General features: G+C 38.9%; 1 protein-coding gene across 1 annotated transcript in view; it reads left to right on the top strand.

Annotated features, from left to right (window-relative positions):
- The first annotated feature begins 7042 nt into the window (after positions 1–7042).
- ADAM7 (ADAM metallopeptidase domain 7) overlaps positions 7043–16171 on the top strand; it is a 44946-nt gene continuing 35817 nt past the window's right edge. The window contains exons 1-3 of the mRNA XM_010948610.2: positions 7043–7094; positions 8036–8139; positions 12273–12349. Coding sequence (XP_010946912.2) covers positions 7043–7094; positions 8036–8139; positions 12273–12349 — 233 coding nt within the window. The remainder of the gene's footprint in view (positions 7095–8035; positions 8140–12272; positions 12350–16171) is intronic.

Raw genomic sequence — 16171 nt, 5'->3', positions numbered from 1 at the left:
CAGTCACAGGAGACTCTGGGCTTTTAAACAGCCCGGGGTCAGCTATACAGAGACCCAGAGTAGCTCAAGTTTTCAGGAAAATGAGAATTATTGGGGAGGTTTTGTTCGGTCACGGTAAATCCATAAAATGTATCATGTATTCGGTAAATGGAGCGTAACAATAACATCATGATAAATTATAATCAGCTTCTTAAATTACTATTTACTGAGTGCCAACAACGTGCAAGGTCTGGTGCTTTTGACTCTGCAGGGGACATAAATGCTCACCGTGGTCTCTGTCTCCAAAGGACTTGTACGTATTTCAGAAGATTAAGTGAAAACTGATCATTTCCGGCATTGCAACTCTTTGAGAGCAGTGACAGGCAGAGAGTAAGCTCAGACATATCACTTTATTAAGATGCAAACCAACCAATAAGTATTTTAATAAACTTATTCAAATGCTGGAGATTTCCCTATGTCTAGTCTACCGTAACAAGCAGAGAAAAAGGACTCACTCGAAGGTGCTCACGTACCAACATGCAGGCTGGAGAGCAGAGGTAGGTGGGGTTTTAGGAGTCCGGGATGTCACGAAAAATGTGGTACTTGGTGTGTTAGGTTCAGGAAAGGTGGACGGGAGTGGCCCCTCACCCCCGAGAAGGGTTTATTATATTTGTCAAGTTGGAGGCGAAGGGTGGTAGGGAGTGACGAATTTGATTAAGCCACAAAGGACTGACAAGTGTGCTCTGAGTTCTGTTTAATTAACCTTGAAAAAGATGGCTCAGCTGAAACTGTAGGAAGATGAAAGGAGGGTCAGCGCGTGGGAGAACTCAGCCAGGCGTGCCAGTAAAAGGGGCAGGGGCGCTATGGCCCGGACAGGCCATCCAGCCGAATGGCCAGTTGGTTAGCAGTAAGGTCCCTACACTTTTTTAGGTGATGGTCTTAAAATATGATGCAAACAGTGGTTGGGTATGATACTTATGAGGACAATATCCTGAAATAAACGGCTAATTTACACACAAAAAATTATTGAGTCTCTGACATGCCAGGCACACTTCTAGGCGTTGGGGGCACAGCACCGAACAACAGACAAGATCTGTACATTACATACTGGTACGGGTAGAGGATGAGAAACCAGTCCATAAATGAAAGTCTTCATTGACCAGGTGCTAAGATGCCTTCATGGACCAGGTGGGGAAGGGGCATACGGAGCGCCTAGATGTTCGTAGGAAGAGAGATGCAATTAAAATAGAGCGGGCAGAGAAGGTCTCGGTGACAAGGTGCTGTCTGAGGAAAGAACAAGAAGAGGTGAGGCAGGGAGCTTTTGGGATGTGGCCCCGAAGTGGCGATGGTCCGGCATATTTGTTCTGGGTCCAGGGAGAAGGACAGAGCAGCTGAAGAGAGGAAGAGCAAGTGATGGGGTCCAGGAGGAACGGAGCACCAGAGCTTGTAGGGACTTGGAAGTCATCATATGGAATTCAGCTTCCACTCCCTGTTAGATGGCGAGCCGTCGGAGGGCTGTGAACAGAGGAACTGACACGGCATTGATCCATTTTAAAAGAATCACTAGCTACTTTTGGGAAATAGACTGTGAGGGAGAGGCAAGGACAGAAACAGTGAGACCACTGATCAGGAGGTTATTGTAAAATCCAGGTTAAGAGACAGTTGTGGATTTTCCCCGTAGTGGTAGCAGCAGAAAAGGTGAGAAGAGGTTAGGTTCAGAGCATATCCTGAAAGGTGCGCCAGCAGGGTTTCCTGACAGATTGTGTATGGAGTGTGAGGGAAAGAGGTTCCCAGGACAACATCATGGTCCTTGGCTTGAGCAGCTGTAATCATTGACATCATCGTCATTTCCTGAGATGAGGAAGACAGAGGAGCAGTCCTGGGGATGAAGATCAAGAGATGTGTTTCTGTATATATTAAACATGCAACCGCCGCTAGCGATGTCAAAACGGAGGTGCCAAATAGATGGTGGAAGTCACGGAGGTATTCCTGGGACATAGGAATTTGGCCATCAACAGCATAACAATTGTTTTTAAGATGTGCTTTGTTGGGATCTCCGAGGGCCTAAGTACAGACAGGAAAGAGAAGAAGTTCAAAGAGTGAGCCCTGAGACCCTCCAGTATTTAAAGGTCTGGGGTACCCGGAGAAATGAGTGAATAAAAGTAAAAAAAAAGGAGCATCTAACAATGGAGAAAAAGTAGGGCTGTTTCCTTTCCAGTAAGGAACGTGTATCAAAAAAAGAGAAGGTCAAATGACAAATCGAATAAGGACCAAGAAATAAAATCAGGACTGAGAACTAACCATTGAATTTAAAATCTGGAGACCGTTGGTGACCCTGATGAGTGATTTCAGTAGAGCAGTGGGAACAAAAAGAGATTGTCTCTTGTCCCTGATTGGAGTGGCTTAAAGAGAGAATGAAGGACTGGAAACAGTGATTGTGGATAACTCCTTGAAAGGATTTTGTTATAAAGGGATCAGAAAAACACTGAGGTTGCTGGAAGGGCATCAGAGATCAGGAGGGTTACTATAATTTGTTTAAAAATGAAAATTACAGCCTGTTGAGGAGTGAGGAGGCGGTGTGACATAATTCTGTAGGAGTGGGACTTGGGAAGAGGGTCACGAAGGACCTGGGGCTTCCTTATCCAGCCGGAGAAAATCGAATTGCATATCACTTCATGCCCTGTCACCATCTGACTTTAAGTGCATGTTGTTTAAACCATTTTGACCTTACTGAAGTTAGCGTATTTCCAAAAGTTCTTAAGAAACAGTTACATTGAAGGTGAGAAATATGTCAACCCTTCAAACTGAGGGTCGTATATGAGTTACGCATTATTGTTAATTATCCTAACCTACGCCGTGATCTTGTGTAGAAAGCATGATTATCTTTAGTTCACCACGAGGGAAACCCAAAGCTCAAGGAATATTAAGTAATTTGTTCTATGTCACGAGCTAAGTAACGTGATTATCAGAATTAAGAGATGAAATGACTACACATTCTTTTCACTCTGGATTTGCCATTCTCCAGGAATAATCCTGTCCCTTTGAGTGGTGAAGTGAGTCAATTTTTATGGCTCTTGTTCTATTTATATGGCATTTACTATACATCTTAATTAATAAATTTGTGGAAAATATAATAGTGATCAAAACCCCAAATTTGTCACTATTCTGGCAAGTCAAAATTTCTACTTATAATGAAGAAGGTCTTAGAAAAGCAGAAAAATATTCAGTAAAATATGGGCACATAGCATCCTGATGTTAAAAAAAGATCTTAGAGATCAAATAACCTAACATTCCCAATTTATAAATAAGGCACTGGAGCCCAGAAGATAAGTGATTTGCCAAAGTTAGCAGAGTTAGTCACAAGCAAACACAGAGTTCCTGATTTTGAATCTAGTGTTCTATTCAATGCACTTAAAACACAGTTAATGGGCTGACATTAGCTTCTACAAAAAGAATTGCAGGTTCCTTTAATTAATGTGCTGTTGGAGTACTTTATAATGATACATCTTTTAAGGTCAGACAGAAAATGTTAATCTTTATTCCAGGATTTCTGGGTGAATCTTTTGCCGTTACTATTATAGTTTGAATAAGATATATTTTTTATTCACTTCATTCTCTTCACTCACTTGAATTTACTGGCTTTTTTTTTTTTTTTTTTTCATGTTTCTCTGTGCAAAGAAGTTACATGAATAAGCATTTTGAGCCTGCGGAGTGGGCTGCCTCTTGTTTCTGACTTAGAATATATTCTTGACCATCTTTTATCCTTCCCGGGCCTCTACTGTTGTGAACTCACACTGCTAGGTCCTTAAGAAGGGGTGAGGGATGGCTCTCCAAGTTGCCAGCTAGGAGAGAGGGAGCAGGATTGAGGAGGACACAGAGAGAAGGAAGCCCAGGAGGGCAAGCCTGAGGGGTGTCTGGATTGTCAGGGAGGCGACAGGAGACGGCAGACATGCTCCAGACACAGCGGGAAGGCCTCCCAGACACACACTCCTGATTGACTGTTGTTGAGAGTTTGACCCTCGTGACGATAAGGATGGGACCCAACCTCAAAACCCCTCCTGGAAACCAAGATGTGAGTAGATTCGAGAACCTTCCAGGAGAGGTCGCTTCACTGATTTGCAGCAGAGAAGTAAAGAGGGAACAGAACGTTCTCGTATTTGTCTAATCTTTAAAAATCTGCTTTTGTCTGATATTTGCACTTCACAGAGCTGCTTTGCCATTGAAATCTGCTTTCCGGGTCACTGGGTATTTTTTTTTTTTTAAGCTTTATATAATTTAGTGATGAAGTAAATTTAAACACAGGGAGCTGTGACCTGAGAGTGAGAATAAATTATAAACTAGTGATATTATAAGATCGCACTCTTCCACACTCGTCACTTGGTAGATTTCAGAATTGAGGTATAATATTCTCCAAGTTTGAATGACTGATTACAGAGCAACTATGAGAAAAAAATAAGGCTTGTTTTCTCCTCCAAAAAAGCACTAGTGTATCATAAAAAGAACACAAAGCCAGGCAGAAATTTTATTTTAATGTCTACTTCCCACTTACTGATTATGAAGCTTGAGTAAATTACAAAACCTTTTCTTCCTTGAAAGCTCTTGGCTGTTTCACGCGGGTTGACTAACCGTGGGTAATGCTGTGTCGCTAATATTTTAGACATGCCTGGAAGTTAGCTCAGCCATAACTAAAGGCATCAGACAAACACCTTTAAGGCTCATCATTTAACCTGACACTGTAAATAATCGAGATTCCACAACTGGCATTTTTAAATTTGTTTATTCTATTTTCCACAATTTTGACAGTAATAAAGGCGAGCTCAGTATAGCTCCTACCTGTCACCCAATTCAAAATACTCTCCTTAAGTGTCACGGTGAGTGAAGCTGGAAAATCCCACTTGCTATGCGGATGAGTGTTTGTTTGGTGACGTGTCAAACTGAGTAACGCCCATCCGTCTTCAGCTGTCTCTTGTATTGACCTGAAAGATTATCAGAAATTCTACCAGTCCTGGTGATCATTTGGATCAAAGTTGTTTCAATTCTGTTCAGAATTTTTAGAAACACATGAGGATGTAACCAGATAATAATCATGTTGGAAAGTAGCTTTTATTGCATTCAGCAAATTTGTATTGAATATGGCGTCTGCGTGCAAGGCGCTGCGGGATTAGTGGTACCAGAGTCAGAAAAAGCCTTTGCTTTCCGGAGATTAATGTTTGCTGCAGGAGACAGATAATCAGATAAGTGGGCAAGTAAGTTTGTGATCGACTGAAATAAGTTTTCAGAAAAGAAGAGAATCTTGTTCCAAGAAGAAACTGGCTCTAAACTCTGGCATTAGCGGAGGCTTTCTTGAGCAAGTGACCTTTGAACCGAGAACTGAAGGAGGAGGAATTATTCTGGCCACAAAGAGGAGAGAGAGGCAGAGAGACCGGCAGAGAGACCAGTGTCTGCAGAGGCTCTTAGACGGGAGAAAGCAGTGTGGCACGTTGGGGTAAAGGGAGGGAATCAGAGAAAATCTGAAGCTTGGAGAAGGAAAGGAAGGTGAAAAATGGATACAATGGGTTCAGAAAAGTAATAAAAACAAAGATCAACATTTATATAGGTCTTCAAAAATCAACGCTTATCTAGCTTTTGATACACAGCAGGCACTGCTTTTAAGTGATTCAGTTAAATTATCTCGTTTAATCCTCGCTGCAACGGCTGAGTTTGATACTGTTTTCTTTGTTTTGGGAGATGAGAAGGTTGCCACAAAAAATACAGATAAACTGTGTGAGACGTTGAACTACAAAGGGAATGAAAAAGAGGGTGATGCTGGGGGCCTGCGGAAAGGGAGAGACTTGAGGTTATTTAAATAACAAAGGAAGCTTCCAGTGACCACAGATGGTTCCGTTTATGGGAATATTAGACGGATAATCAATCCTGTGAGATTGGGGAGGGGACAGAATCCCACACACAGAAAAGGATTCTACTGCAAATAGGTGTCTGTTCTCATATAACAAGAGAACGCAGGCATAGGGAGAGCTTTGTGCAGATCTTTTACTTACTTGCCCATTAATGTTTTCCTTCTAGTATTCGTTTGAAAGAGTCCTATATTATAAGGATATATACCCTCACCTTTTATCATATATGTGGCATACATTCCTGGAGTGTTTGTTTGCCTTTCAATTTAAATTAATTTGCGATTTATGGCATCAAAAAGGTACAAACTTCTACTTGTGAGATAAGTAAGTAAGTACCAGGGCTGTAATTTACAACACAAGGAGTGTGGTGAACAGGACAGTTGAACAATTTGAAAGTTGTTAAAACAGTAGGTCCTGAGAGTTCTTATCGCAGGATAAAACATTTTGGGGGGGTATCTATATGAGACGACAGATGTGAATTAAACTTATTGTTTATGTTTTGTGATGATCATTTCATTACTATACTCAAATCATTAATAACCTTAAACTTATGCAATGCTATAGTCAATTACATCTCAATAAAACTGGGAAGGAAAAAAAAGGTAGTTATTTTCCTTCAGTTCTCCCTCTTGTCCCAGTGACTCTCTGGGTTCTCATGGATATCCCCATGGCCCACATGGCCCAGACCTTTATTTAGCTAGAAAAAAAATTCTCAATATTTCTATCTGTTTCTTTTTTAATCAAATTTTCCTTGACAGTTCCTACATGTGGCATTCAGCATAGAAAGACCTTCTTCAACCAAAGTTTATACAAACATCCTTCAATAATGTTTTTTTCCAAGACATACCTGATCTTTTCTCACTTTTGGATTTTTAATACCGCTGGAGTCATATTTATATTAGGCATGAAGTAGGGATCTCTGCCCAGCCCACCTCCTCCACCACCACCTCTGTGGTTGCCTTTAATTAGCACATGCTGTCCATCGTCCAGGTTTTAGCCTCAAGCATCTCACAAGTTATGTAACACCATCAAGGAACACTTCCTTGTGCTGCATCAAAACTGCCTGTCTGGCTGCGAGCGACTTCATCCTCACGGTGGAAGCAAGGACAGAGAACTGTGCACGTCTCTTCTCAAGCACATGTGTCCCTCTTCTGCCAGAATCATTCAGAATGTTTCTTGGGAGTTTATTTTTCATGATTGTGTTCATTTCTCAGATTAAAGGTATGTCTTAATCTTTTTACGAGGGTTTTATGAGGCAACGTCCCTCTCATCACAAATTGTAAATGATAGAAACATTAATATCCATGGATGATTTTGCTGAGAATATCTCATAGGACTTGGACTAGGTTATGGCTCATCTTGAGATTCTACAAGTCTATGAAATGCTGTATCATTCTTAAATACTCTGATGGACAGTGAGGAGGAGGAAGAAATGAACTTACTGTGTATCTGCAAGGTGGACGACACTGTGTTAGCCATTGGCTACTTTGAATGTTAGCATGCTTCAAGTTCTGTATTATCACCTCCACATCACAGATAAGGGAATTGAGACTAATGGCTACAGACCAGGGAGAGTCTATTTACAGCCATACTACTAATAAAACTAGTAAAAAAGCAGCTTCCAAAACCTATCCTCTTTCCTCTTTATCGCTCGGTACTGGGGATGGCAAGGCTCACCTACAGATGACTACCAACTTGATTCGTAATGTGTAGACGGTCAGGCTCAGCACTGATTCAAAAGTACCGAAAATCCCTTTAACAGAGGAAAGTCTTCTATGTAGCTATGAGACTTAAGACTTCAAATGCAAATGTCCCTTGGAAATAAAATCAGTAACTGACATTGCAATAGACCATTCCAGTGTGGGCTTTGACAGGATCCAGAGACAAACGTGAGAAGAAAAAGATGACAAAGGTGGTAATTGCAGAACAAGGTAAAAAGAGAGAAGTTGAAGGACCCTGGCTTCATTGCTTCCTTTCCAGTTTTGCTTCTATTTTCCTCATCTGGAAATATCAGTCTCAATTTCCTTACCTGTCAAGTGGGGATGCTGTGGTAACGACCGCTAACTGGGACCAAGTGAACTCTACAAGAATAACTCTGTTTCCCAGTTACTGTGGGTGAATGTTCATGCCAGATGTATTTTCCCTCTTATGTTTCCTTTTAGAAAAGGTAATTCTTGGAGTAGAGGGTCAACAACTGGTTTATCCTAAAAGGCTTCCCCTGATCCAGAAGCGAGATGTTTGGCACACCCATGATGTTGACATACAGGTACAGACTTTGGTTTAATAAGAGGCATTGCTTTCACGGGCTTGCAGAAAGCAGCCTCGGTCTCCAATCAGAGGCAGACAAAGGAGTCTCGATTTTTCTGACACCTGTATAGTTTGCAGCATGGGCTTGGCTGGGTGGGGGTGGAGGTTGGGGGAGAACGCGATCCCTTGATGGATTAGGAAACAAAAAAGCATAAAGCTCAGGTTTTAGGAGGGGGCACTTAAAAATCTTCCAGTTTGAGTGAGGAGTTCCACTGACAGCTTTCCAGGCTGATGTAAGGCAACCTCATTTGTTCTGAGCTGGTGTCCATGGAACGTCATCTCTGAGCACTTTGCCTTCCCAGGGAACTGATACACAGGCCTCCGAGATCCTACAGCAAAGCTGGACAACTTTCACAGGGACAGAAAAGCCTGATTGATCCATTGCTCCAAAGAGTGTTTACTCAGGTGTTAACATTTTTAACTATTTAAAATTTTATTTCCAAAAATAATAAATATGTATATAGAAAATATATAATATACCGAATAAGGAGGAAACCAAAATTAGGTTATTTTCAATTCCCTATCATAAAAGGCATTCAGTGACTGTTCTTGATAGTTCTTATCAACCGCTTGCATTTTGAGCCTTAGGTTTTTAATCTGACCCATGGAGAATACTGACTGTCACTACGCCCCAACACTCCTTTGAGAGAGGAGACCCTCCCTAACGCAATGACTTGTCTTCCCTCCACCATTAGAGGAGCCAGCCCTCCAGGCTCTCACTTTTTAGGTTTCTCAGTCATAAGTAAGACACCTTTCAACTTTCCAAATGGCCCCATGGAGGCCTCTTTCCCATGGCTTGAGATGATTTTAAAAAAATGCAACTCTCCATCTGGTGCTGTTTAGAAATAATGTCTAACCATTTATCTCTACTAATCTCCTTGCAAATTATTTTTTTTCTCTTGATCTCCAATTCTTTTCTCACTTTTTCAAAACTTTTACTGGTTGGACATTGGTACTCAGCTAAGAAGTCAAAACCAGATTTCTGCCACCCATCGTGCAAAAGCTGGTGGGCTCTTCCAGCGTCTGTTATTGGCTTAAGATTACGTGAAAAGTCTCATTATGAATATATGAGGTGAGCCTGGACTGGGGCAGGAAATTTACACAGTGAGTTTGGAGCATCCTGTAGTCCTAGAAAGTAAGAAAGTTCTCAAAACAGATAAACTCAAACTCACATTGATGGGAATATGTCGAAAGAACAGAGGCCAACTGAGAGATCTCCCCATGGCCAAAGAAGGGACAATTTGAGTCACCAAGTCAATAACATACGTTTGATCATACCACAAAGTATAAATTAACATCCATGAGCCCATATTGATATGAATAAATGATTGAACAAGTGAATAAATGATTGAACAAGTAAATAAATGGGGGAGAATAGACAAATGTCCCATAGAGAAGAATCAGAGACTTGATGTAGACACTCTCTTCCCCAGGGGGTGGAACATGACTCCCCACACATTAAGTATGATCTGTGCACAGTGACTCCCTTCCAAAGAGTAGAATTGTATGGAAGGAGGAAAAAGTATAGCTGTATGTTGGAGAAAGCTGACAAGTGCTACCCCCGTTAGGTAACCCTGGTAACATCAGTGATAAGTCATGGTGATAGGATGTACTCTCGATATGATGTGATGAAAAGGGCTCTTGACTTTGTCGTGTTCTAGCAAGTTTCCATAACCCCAGTCTAGGCACGAGAGAAACATCAGAAAAATCTAAGTTGAGGGAGAGCCTGCAAAATGCCTGACCAGTGTCTGACCAATACTCTTCAGAGTCAAGGTCATCAGACAGAAGAAGAAGCTGAGAAGCTACCCCAGCCTTGGGGAGCCTAAGGAGATATGGCAGCTAAATGTAATGTGGGGTCTCGGATGGAATCCTAAAACAGTAAAAGGACATTAGACCCAAACGATGGAAATCTGGATAAATGCAGACTTTAATTGATAATGTCAACCTTGGTTCATTAGTTGGGACAAATATACCACAGCAAAAGAAGGGGTCAACAATAGAGAAACCTGAGTTGGTCTGTGGGAATCTTCTGTCCTATCTTTCCAACTGTTCTCTAAATCCAGAATGATTCTAAAATAAAAGTTAATTTAAAAATTAAATAAAAATAAATAGAATTCGGAAATGAAACTAAAATGGAAAATTCTGTTTATTAAAGGCAATACTGGCAAGATTAAAAATAATAATGAACACATTGGACAATATTAATGATACTTTCTTAATATTAGCTAATATAAAATCCATATTCAAACGTTCAGATTTCAAAAAAGTCCCATTAAACCATCTTGTGAGGCACACCGACACACATCCCGACATGCACAGTTTATCTCATGGTAAATGTGATTTCATCCCTTTGCTTCTGACTGAGCACCTAGTTTTTTGCCTGCCCACCTATGAATTCTGTGTCTTTATAATAAAGTCCTAATTTTACATTAAACTTGAAATCGAAATAGCCCAAACTAATGGATTCCTCACATTCAACAAATACAAACTTGCCCTCGACTCTCCATCCAAGCTGCCCCTCTTCAAAAGACACCCCTTCCAGTTAGTGACACAGTTAAACCAACCAGAAACCTGAGGTGAATCTAGACTCTTCTCTTTTGCCTCCCTTGTCAATCTCTAAGCCTTGTAGATTCTAGCAGGTAAATATCCTTTGAAATTATCTACTTTTTACTATTCCCTCTGCCTACAGCCATGAGTTCTCCTGCTCCATTAGCTATAATAAGTAAGCCATCTAAAATATCATACCTACTTCTGCACTTTTCTGCCTAGATCTTTTGCTTCTCTTTACGCTGAAGATAAAGTCCTAATCCTCTTAAGTGACTTAGTAGACTACGTATGATTTGGCTTCTTCCTAACTTTTCATTTCTCTCTTCTCTTCAACTTATGCTTGATTTTCTGGCAACATTGAGCTTCTCTTTGTTCCTGTTCCTCAAATGTGCCAAGCTTCTTCCTACCTCAGGACCTTTGCATGTGCTATTTCTTGCCCTTGACTCATCCCTTCAATGTCCCTGACATGGTCACTGCATTTCTCATACTATGATGCTTGTAATACTCAGTTACATTTGCTTGATTTTCTTCTTTGCTCAGCTTTGTCTTCCACGAGAGCACCTCTATCCTGTGCACCATTGTACTTTGTATATAATCACTGTCTTTGAAATAGCAGCTGTTGAGTAAACGAATAAACAACAAACTAAAGAAATGTCCAAGATATATGACTAATAACTATGAATCCTTAAATTATAAAGAATTCTTAGGAATCATAAAGCAATAAAATACCACGAAAGAAAATGGTGACAGGACATAAATTAGAAATTCCTATGCAAATGTGAAAATAACTAAATAAACAAAAAGAAAAGATTAATTCCAATGATCATCAAAGAAAACAATTTATCCCAATAGGTTATCATTTCCTTATTTGAGAGGCTGTTATTAGTGGCGATGTCTAAGGCAAAGAAACAAGAACCACTATAAATTTTGGGTAAAATTCCAAGTTTCTACTTCCTTTCTTCAGCGTTATCTGGCAATACTTACCAAAAGCTTTACAGGTTTTCTATGCTGTGGACAATGCAATTCTAACCATAGCGAATGCGCCAAATGAAATTTCTAATATAGATGTAGATTAAATAAGTTCACATTGTGCGTCATAAAATACATACCGTAAAAGAACATTTATTGGAATGAGAAGTGCTCATGGTCATTTTTTTTTTTTATGTGAAATTGTGTACTATAAAACAGCACACGCAAAGCTGGTAAAAATACACGAACAGAAAAATCCATGGGGGTGAGGGGTGGAACTTCAGGGCCATAGAATAACTTGTATGTTTCTGGACATGGGGAAAATGTACCTTTTTTTTCCCATTTTATTTTATAACTAGAAAAAAAGCCATTAAAATTTTTAATTAAAAATAACTTGAAAGCAAAATCCTCCAGATAAATTCAGCTTTATCAGTATTTATTATTTTGCCTTGGAGGGACGGCTGGGCTGCTGGGTAGACTGTGAAAAATCTGTGATTTTTCCCCTCCACCCACCACGCTAGCAACGCACGCTAAAGGAGCACACGCTCACATCACATGATGGATGCTGTTTTTCAGGAAACTTACGAAGAAGAATTGTTGTATGAAATCAGACTAAACAGAAAAACTCTAATTCTTCACCTTCTAAAATCAAGGTAAGTTCTATTATGATTCAACACCTTGCAGATGTATGAGTCTACAGGATCCCATAAAAAACTTCTGGTGAAGTGAATTCTTCACGTCCTTGTTATCTGTGCATAATCCGAATTCTTACTCTTCTGATGCAAGCCCATCTCATTTCAACAGCTTGACAACAATTGCAGACACTGTTCTCCAGGTCCTAAATGACTCCTTATTTGGGATACTTGGAGCTCTTTGAACGTCTTGTTCTCACTCTGAGAGTTCAAGCCTTACTTCTTTGTGAGTCAGTGAAACAAAAGAAATTTGAAAAACCATAGTTTTTAAAGTGACTTCTAAGTTATTGAAAACAGATACCATACCACGTTCTGTTGGAGAGTAAGCTAAGGACTGGGAAGAATTTAATTCATCAAGTTATTTTGTGTAAGATAAATAATTCGAATGCCTTTCATTTTCTTCATTGATTCTCTTCACGACCTTTGTTTCTGCTGTTGCTGAATTTCTGCTGTTCTTTGAGCCATTCCTACACACAACGCTTTGCCTCCCAGCCCTAAACATTAAAATCATGAAGGACAGTCAGACTTTAAGTAAAACAGAAGGATAATTCTGTTGACGAATTGAGGCTCTGGCCTATTAGCTAAAGACAAACAAAAAGACAAAACAAACAAACAAGAAACCCTCCTTCCACTCTGAGTATCCCATTGGACAAATATGCAGAACTATAATAAACCTAGTAACAAACTATGTTGATAATTTATTCAGTATCTGCACATTCTAACATTCTCGGGATGGAAGGAAGCGAATGTTTATTGAGTAATTCCTATGTGCCTTTCCTCAAAATTAGCTCTTAATCCCTACAATAGCCATATGAAGCAGATATTATTTTATTTCCATTTTACTGCAGAAGAAGCATAGGTTCACTGAAATAATAACTTGTCCAGGTCATAACACACATGATGATGCTAATATACTAACTCGGATCTGCCTGCTTTCAAAATTTCCCCGTGCTGCCCAGGCTTCAAGTATCCAGTCTTATTATATTAGCCATCTTTCATTCTGCCCATCACCCTGGAGTGGTCTGTTACAGAACTGCAGACGTGCAAAGCATTTTAATCTGAAGTTGGTATTTCCAACAGGTAGCGTTACCGTAGTTCCCTCGGCTCCATGAAGGAAATGAATTCAGTGCCTATCACAGAGCCTCCTAAATCTGTGAATATTCATCCTGTGACTTTTCCTTCATTTTCTGAACTGTGCCTTTTAAAGAGTGAAATTTTATAATTTTGAAGAACTTTTGTCAATTCTTCCTTAATGGTAATTGCTTTCTGTGACCTGTTTTCTTCTAAAATTTTCATGGTTTTAGCTTTTAGTTTCTGTCTATTATTATCTTGAATTTGTCTGTGTGTGTGTGTGTGTGTGTGTTTAATTTACAGGCGGGTCAACTGTCTTTCTTTGGATTGGGTTGCTTTTGCATTTTTGTGCAAAATCAAATGACTATTTCTGGGCTGTCTGTTTTATCCTGTTTATCTACTTTTCAATCCTTAACTATGAATTTACTGATGGTTGCACAGGTTGCTTAGAGATTTTCATCTGCAAAGGTTGGCTGCTTTCTTTCTTTCTTTCTAGTCATTATTCCTTTTATTCCTATACTTTATTGCAATGGCTAGGAGCTCCAGTACAATCTGAGCAGAAATAGTACGTGTTGGCACCCTCACTTTATTCCTCATCTTAAGGGGAAAGTGTTAATATTGAATGATTAATATAATATTGCCAGTAGCTTTGTCATTGGTGTACTTTAATAGATTAAGATAGTTGCCTGAGAAGTTTGCTGAAAGTGTTTTGTTTGCATCTGTTGACATGTCCATGTGGTAATTTACACTGATTGATGTTTGTTGTTTTTAGAAAGTTTGATAGAATTCATGAATGAAACGATCTGTGCCTTGAGGATTTTTTTGTGTGTTTGTGCGGGAAAGAGGTTTTATAACTACAAATTCAATTTTATTAAGAGAGGGTTGTTCAGATTTTCTGTTTCATTTTGTGTCAGTTTTAAACTATCATTTACAAGGAAAATGTGTATTTCATGTAAGTTGTCAAAGTTTGGGTATATAATATTTCATAATCTCTTATTAGTCTTTTAATGTCATAGTACCTTTAATGATAACCCTTTTATAATTTCTAATACTGTAATTTAAGTTCCATCTATTATTCTTGACAAATCGAAAGAAGTTTATCAATTTGTTGATCTTTTCCAGTAGCTAAAATTTGGATTTGTTAATTATTTCTATTGTTTATTTCACTGATTCCTTCTATTATCTTCTATTATCCTTCTATGATCTATCATCAAGTTTGCTAACTCTTCTCTATCAATTCCATTCTTATTTTAAACTCAAGGCAGTGAAACTTCTCATTCAGGATACTTTTCAATTAAAATATTTTCAATTTATTTTTTCTCTGGTGACATTTCATCTTTTTATACATTTCAAGCATATTTTATTTTACCTGTTGAGCACGGTTACATAACACCTGCTTTAAAATCCTCACTTGTAATTTCAATCTCTGGATTATCTTGAGGTAGATCTCTTGTTGATTATCTTATCTGTTAACAACAGTTCATATTTTCCTGTTTCTTCATATGTTGAATAAATTTAGATTGCATTATGAACAATTTAAATGAAAAGGGGTAAAGGCTTTGTATTCTGTGTTCCTCTGAGGAGATTGAATACTTTGTTGAACTCGAACTGAGAAGTGTCTTTTGAATGGCAGCTCAAATTTCATTACAGCTATGTTATTCTTAGCAGTATTTACTTATTAAACACTGCTAATAGGTCAGATACTGTCTTAGGAACCAGAGAAACATACATTTAAAAAAAAAAAAAAAAGGTCCCTTCTTTAAAGTAGCTTACAGGTACACTTAAAGACAGTCATGATAACCTTTTAGGGGTAGGCAAATAACAACCAGCGAACCAAATGTGACCTACTTCCTATTCATATATGGCCCTCAAGCTAACAATGATTTCTCAGTTTTAAAATATTTGAGGTGAAGATAAAATTGAGCAAAACTAAACAAAGGACATGCAACAAAGGGTGTGTGTAGCTCACATAGCCTAAAACGTTTATCATCTTGATGTTTAGAGAAAAAGTTTGGTGGCCTCTATAATCATGATAAAAATGTAGGAAACATGAAAATGGAAATCATTTGAGGTGCGAAATACACAGAGAGGAAGGAACCTCAGGGTCTCCCTGGAATCAGGAAGGGTGTTTTGAGCTGGTTTTTGAAGTAGTTCTGGAAGTTTGTCATGTTAGAGGTGGGACCAAGAAGCGAGTGGCCAGGGGTGGTCTAAAGGAGTAACAGAAGCATCATTGCATTCAAGGACATCGTGAGCACTCTGCTATTTCTCTGTACTTCTGTTTATATCTTGAACTCGGTGGTAGCAACTCGTTTCCTTTAATTCATTAAAATCCATTAACATGCTTACTCCTGCAACAACCAAGTGATCACTGAAACATTAAGTCACTCCTAGTTCGGGAACATCATGACCATACAACACTTTTAAAATTCTATAATTTTTATGATTTTTCAGGTCAAAATCATGTATTACACCTACTTAGGCTCTATTTGTTTTTTTCATCATATGTTACTTTTCAATATTCACACAAAATATTTCTTTTTTTTTTTTAATATTTCATTTGAGGGAAACACTGGTGTCCAGTTGTTATCTTGGTTAGTCCTTAGATTGAATGGGTCCTACCAATGGCAAAAATACTATGTGATTATAAATGTGTTGCAATTATGCTATACACATTTTTTTTAGACTTAAAATAACATTAAGCATAACTGACAA

Source organism: Camelus bactrianus, chromosome 31, assembly GCF_048773025.1.
Source record: "Camelus bactrianus isolate YW-2024 breed Bactrian camel chromosome 31, ASM4877302v1, whole genome shotgun sequence".
Classification (NCBI taxonomy): domain Eukaryota; kingdom Metazoa; phylum Chordata; class Mammalia; order Artiodactyla; family Camelidae; genus Camelus; species Camelus bactrianus.
This window is presented reverse-complemented; position numbering and strand designations above follow the sequence as displayed.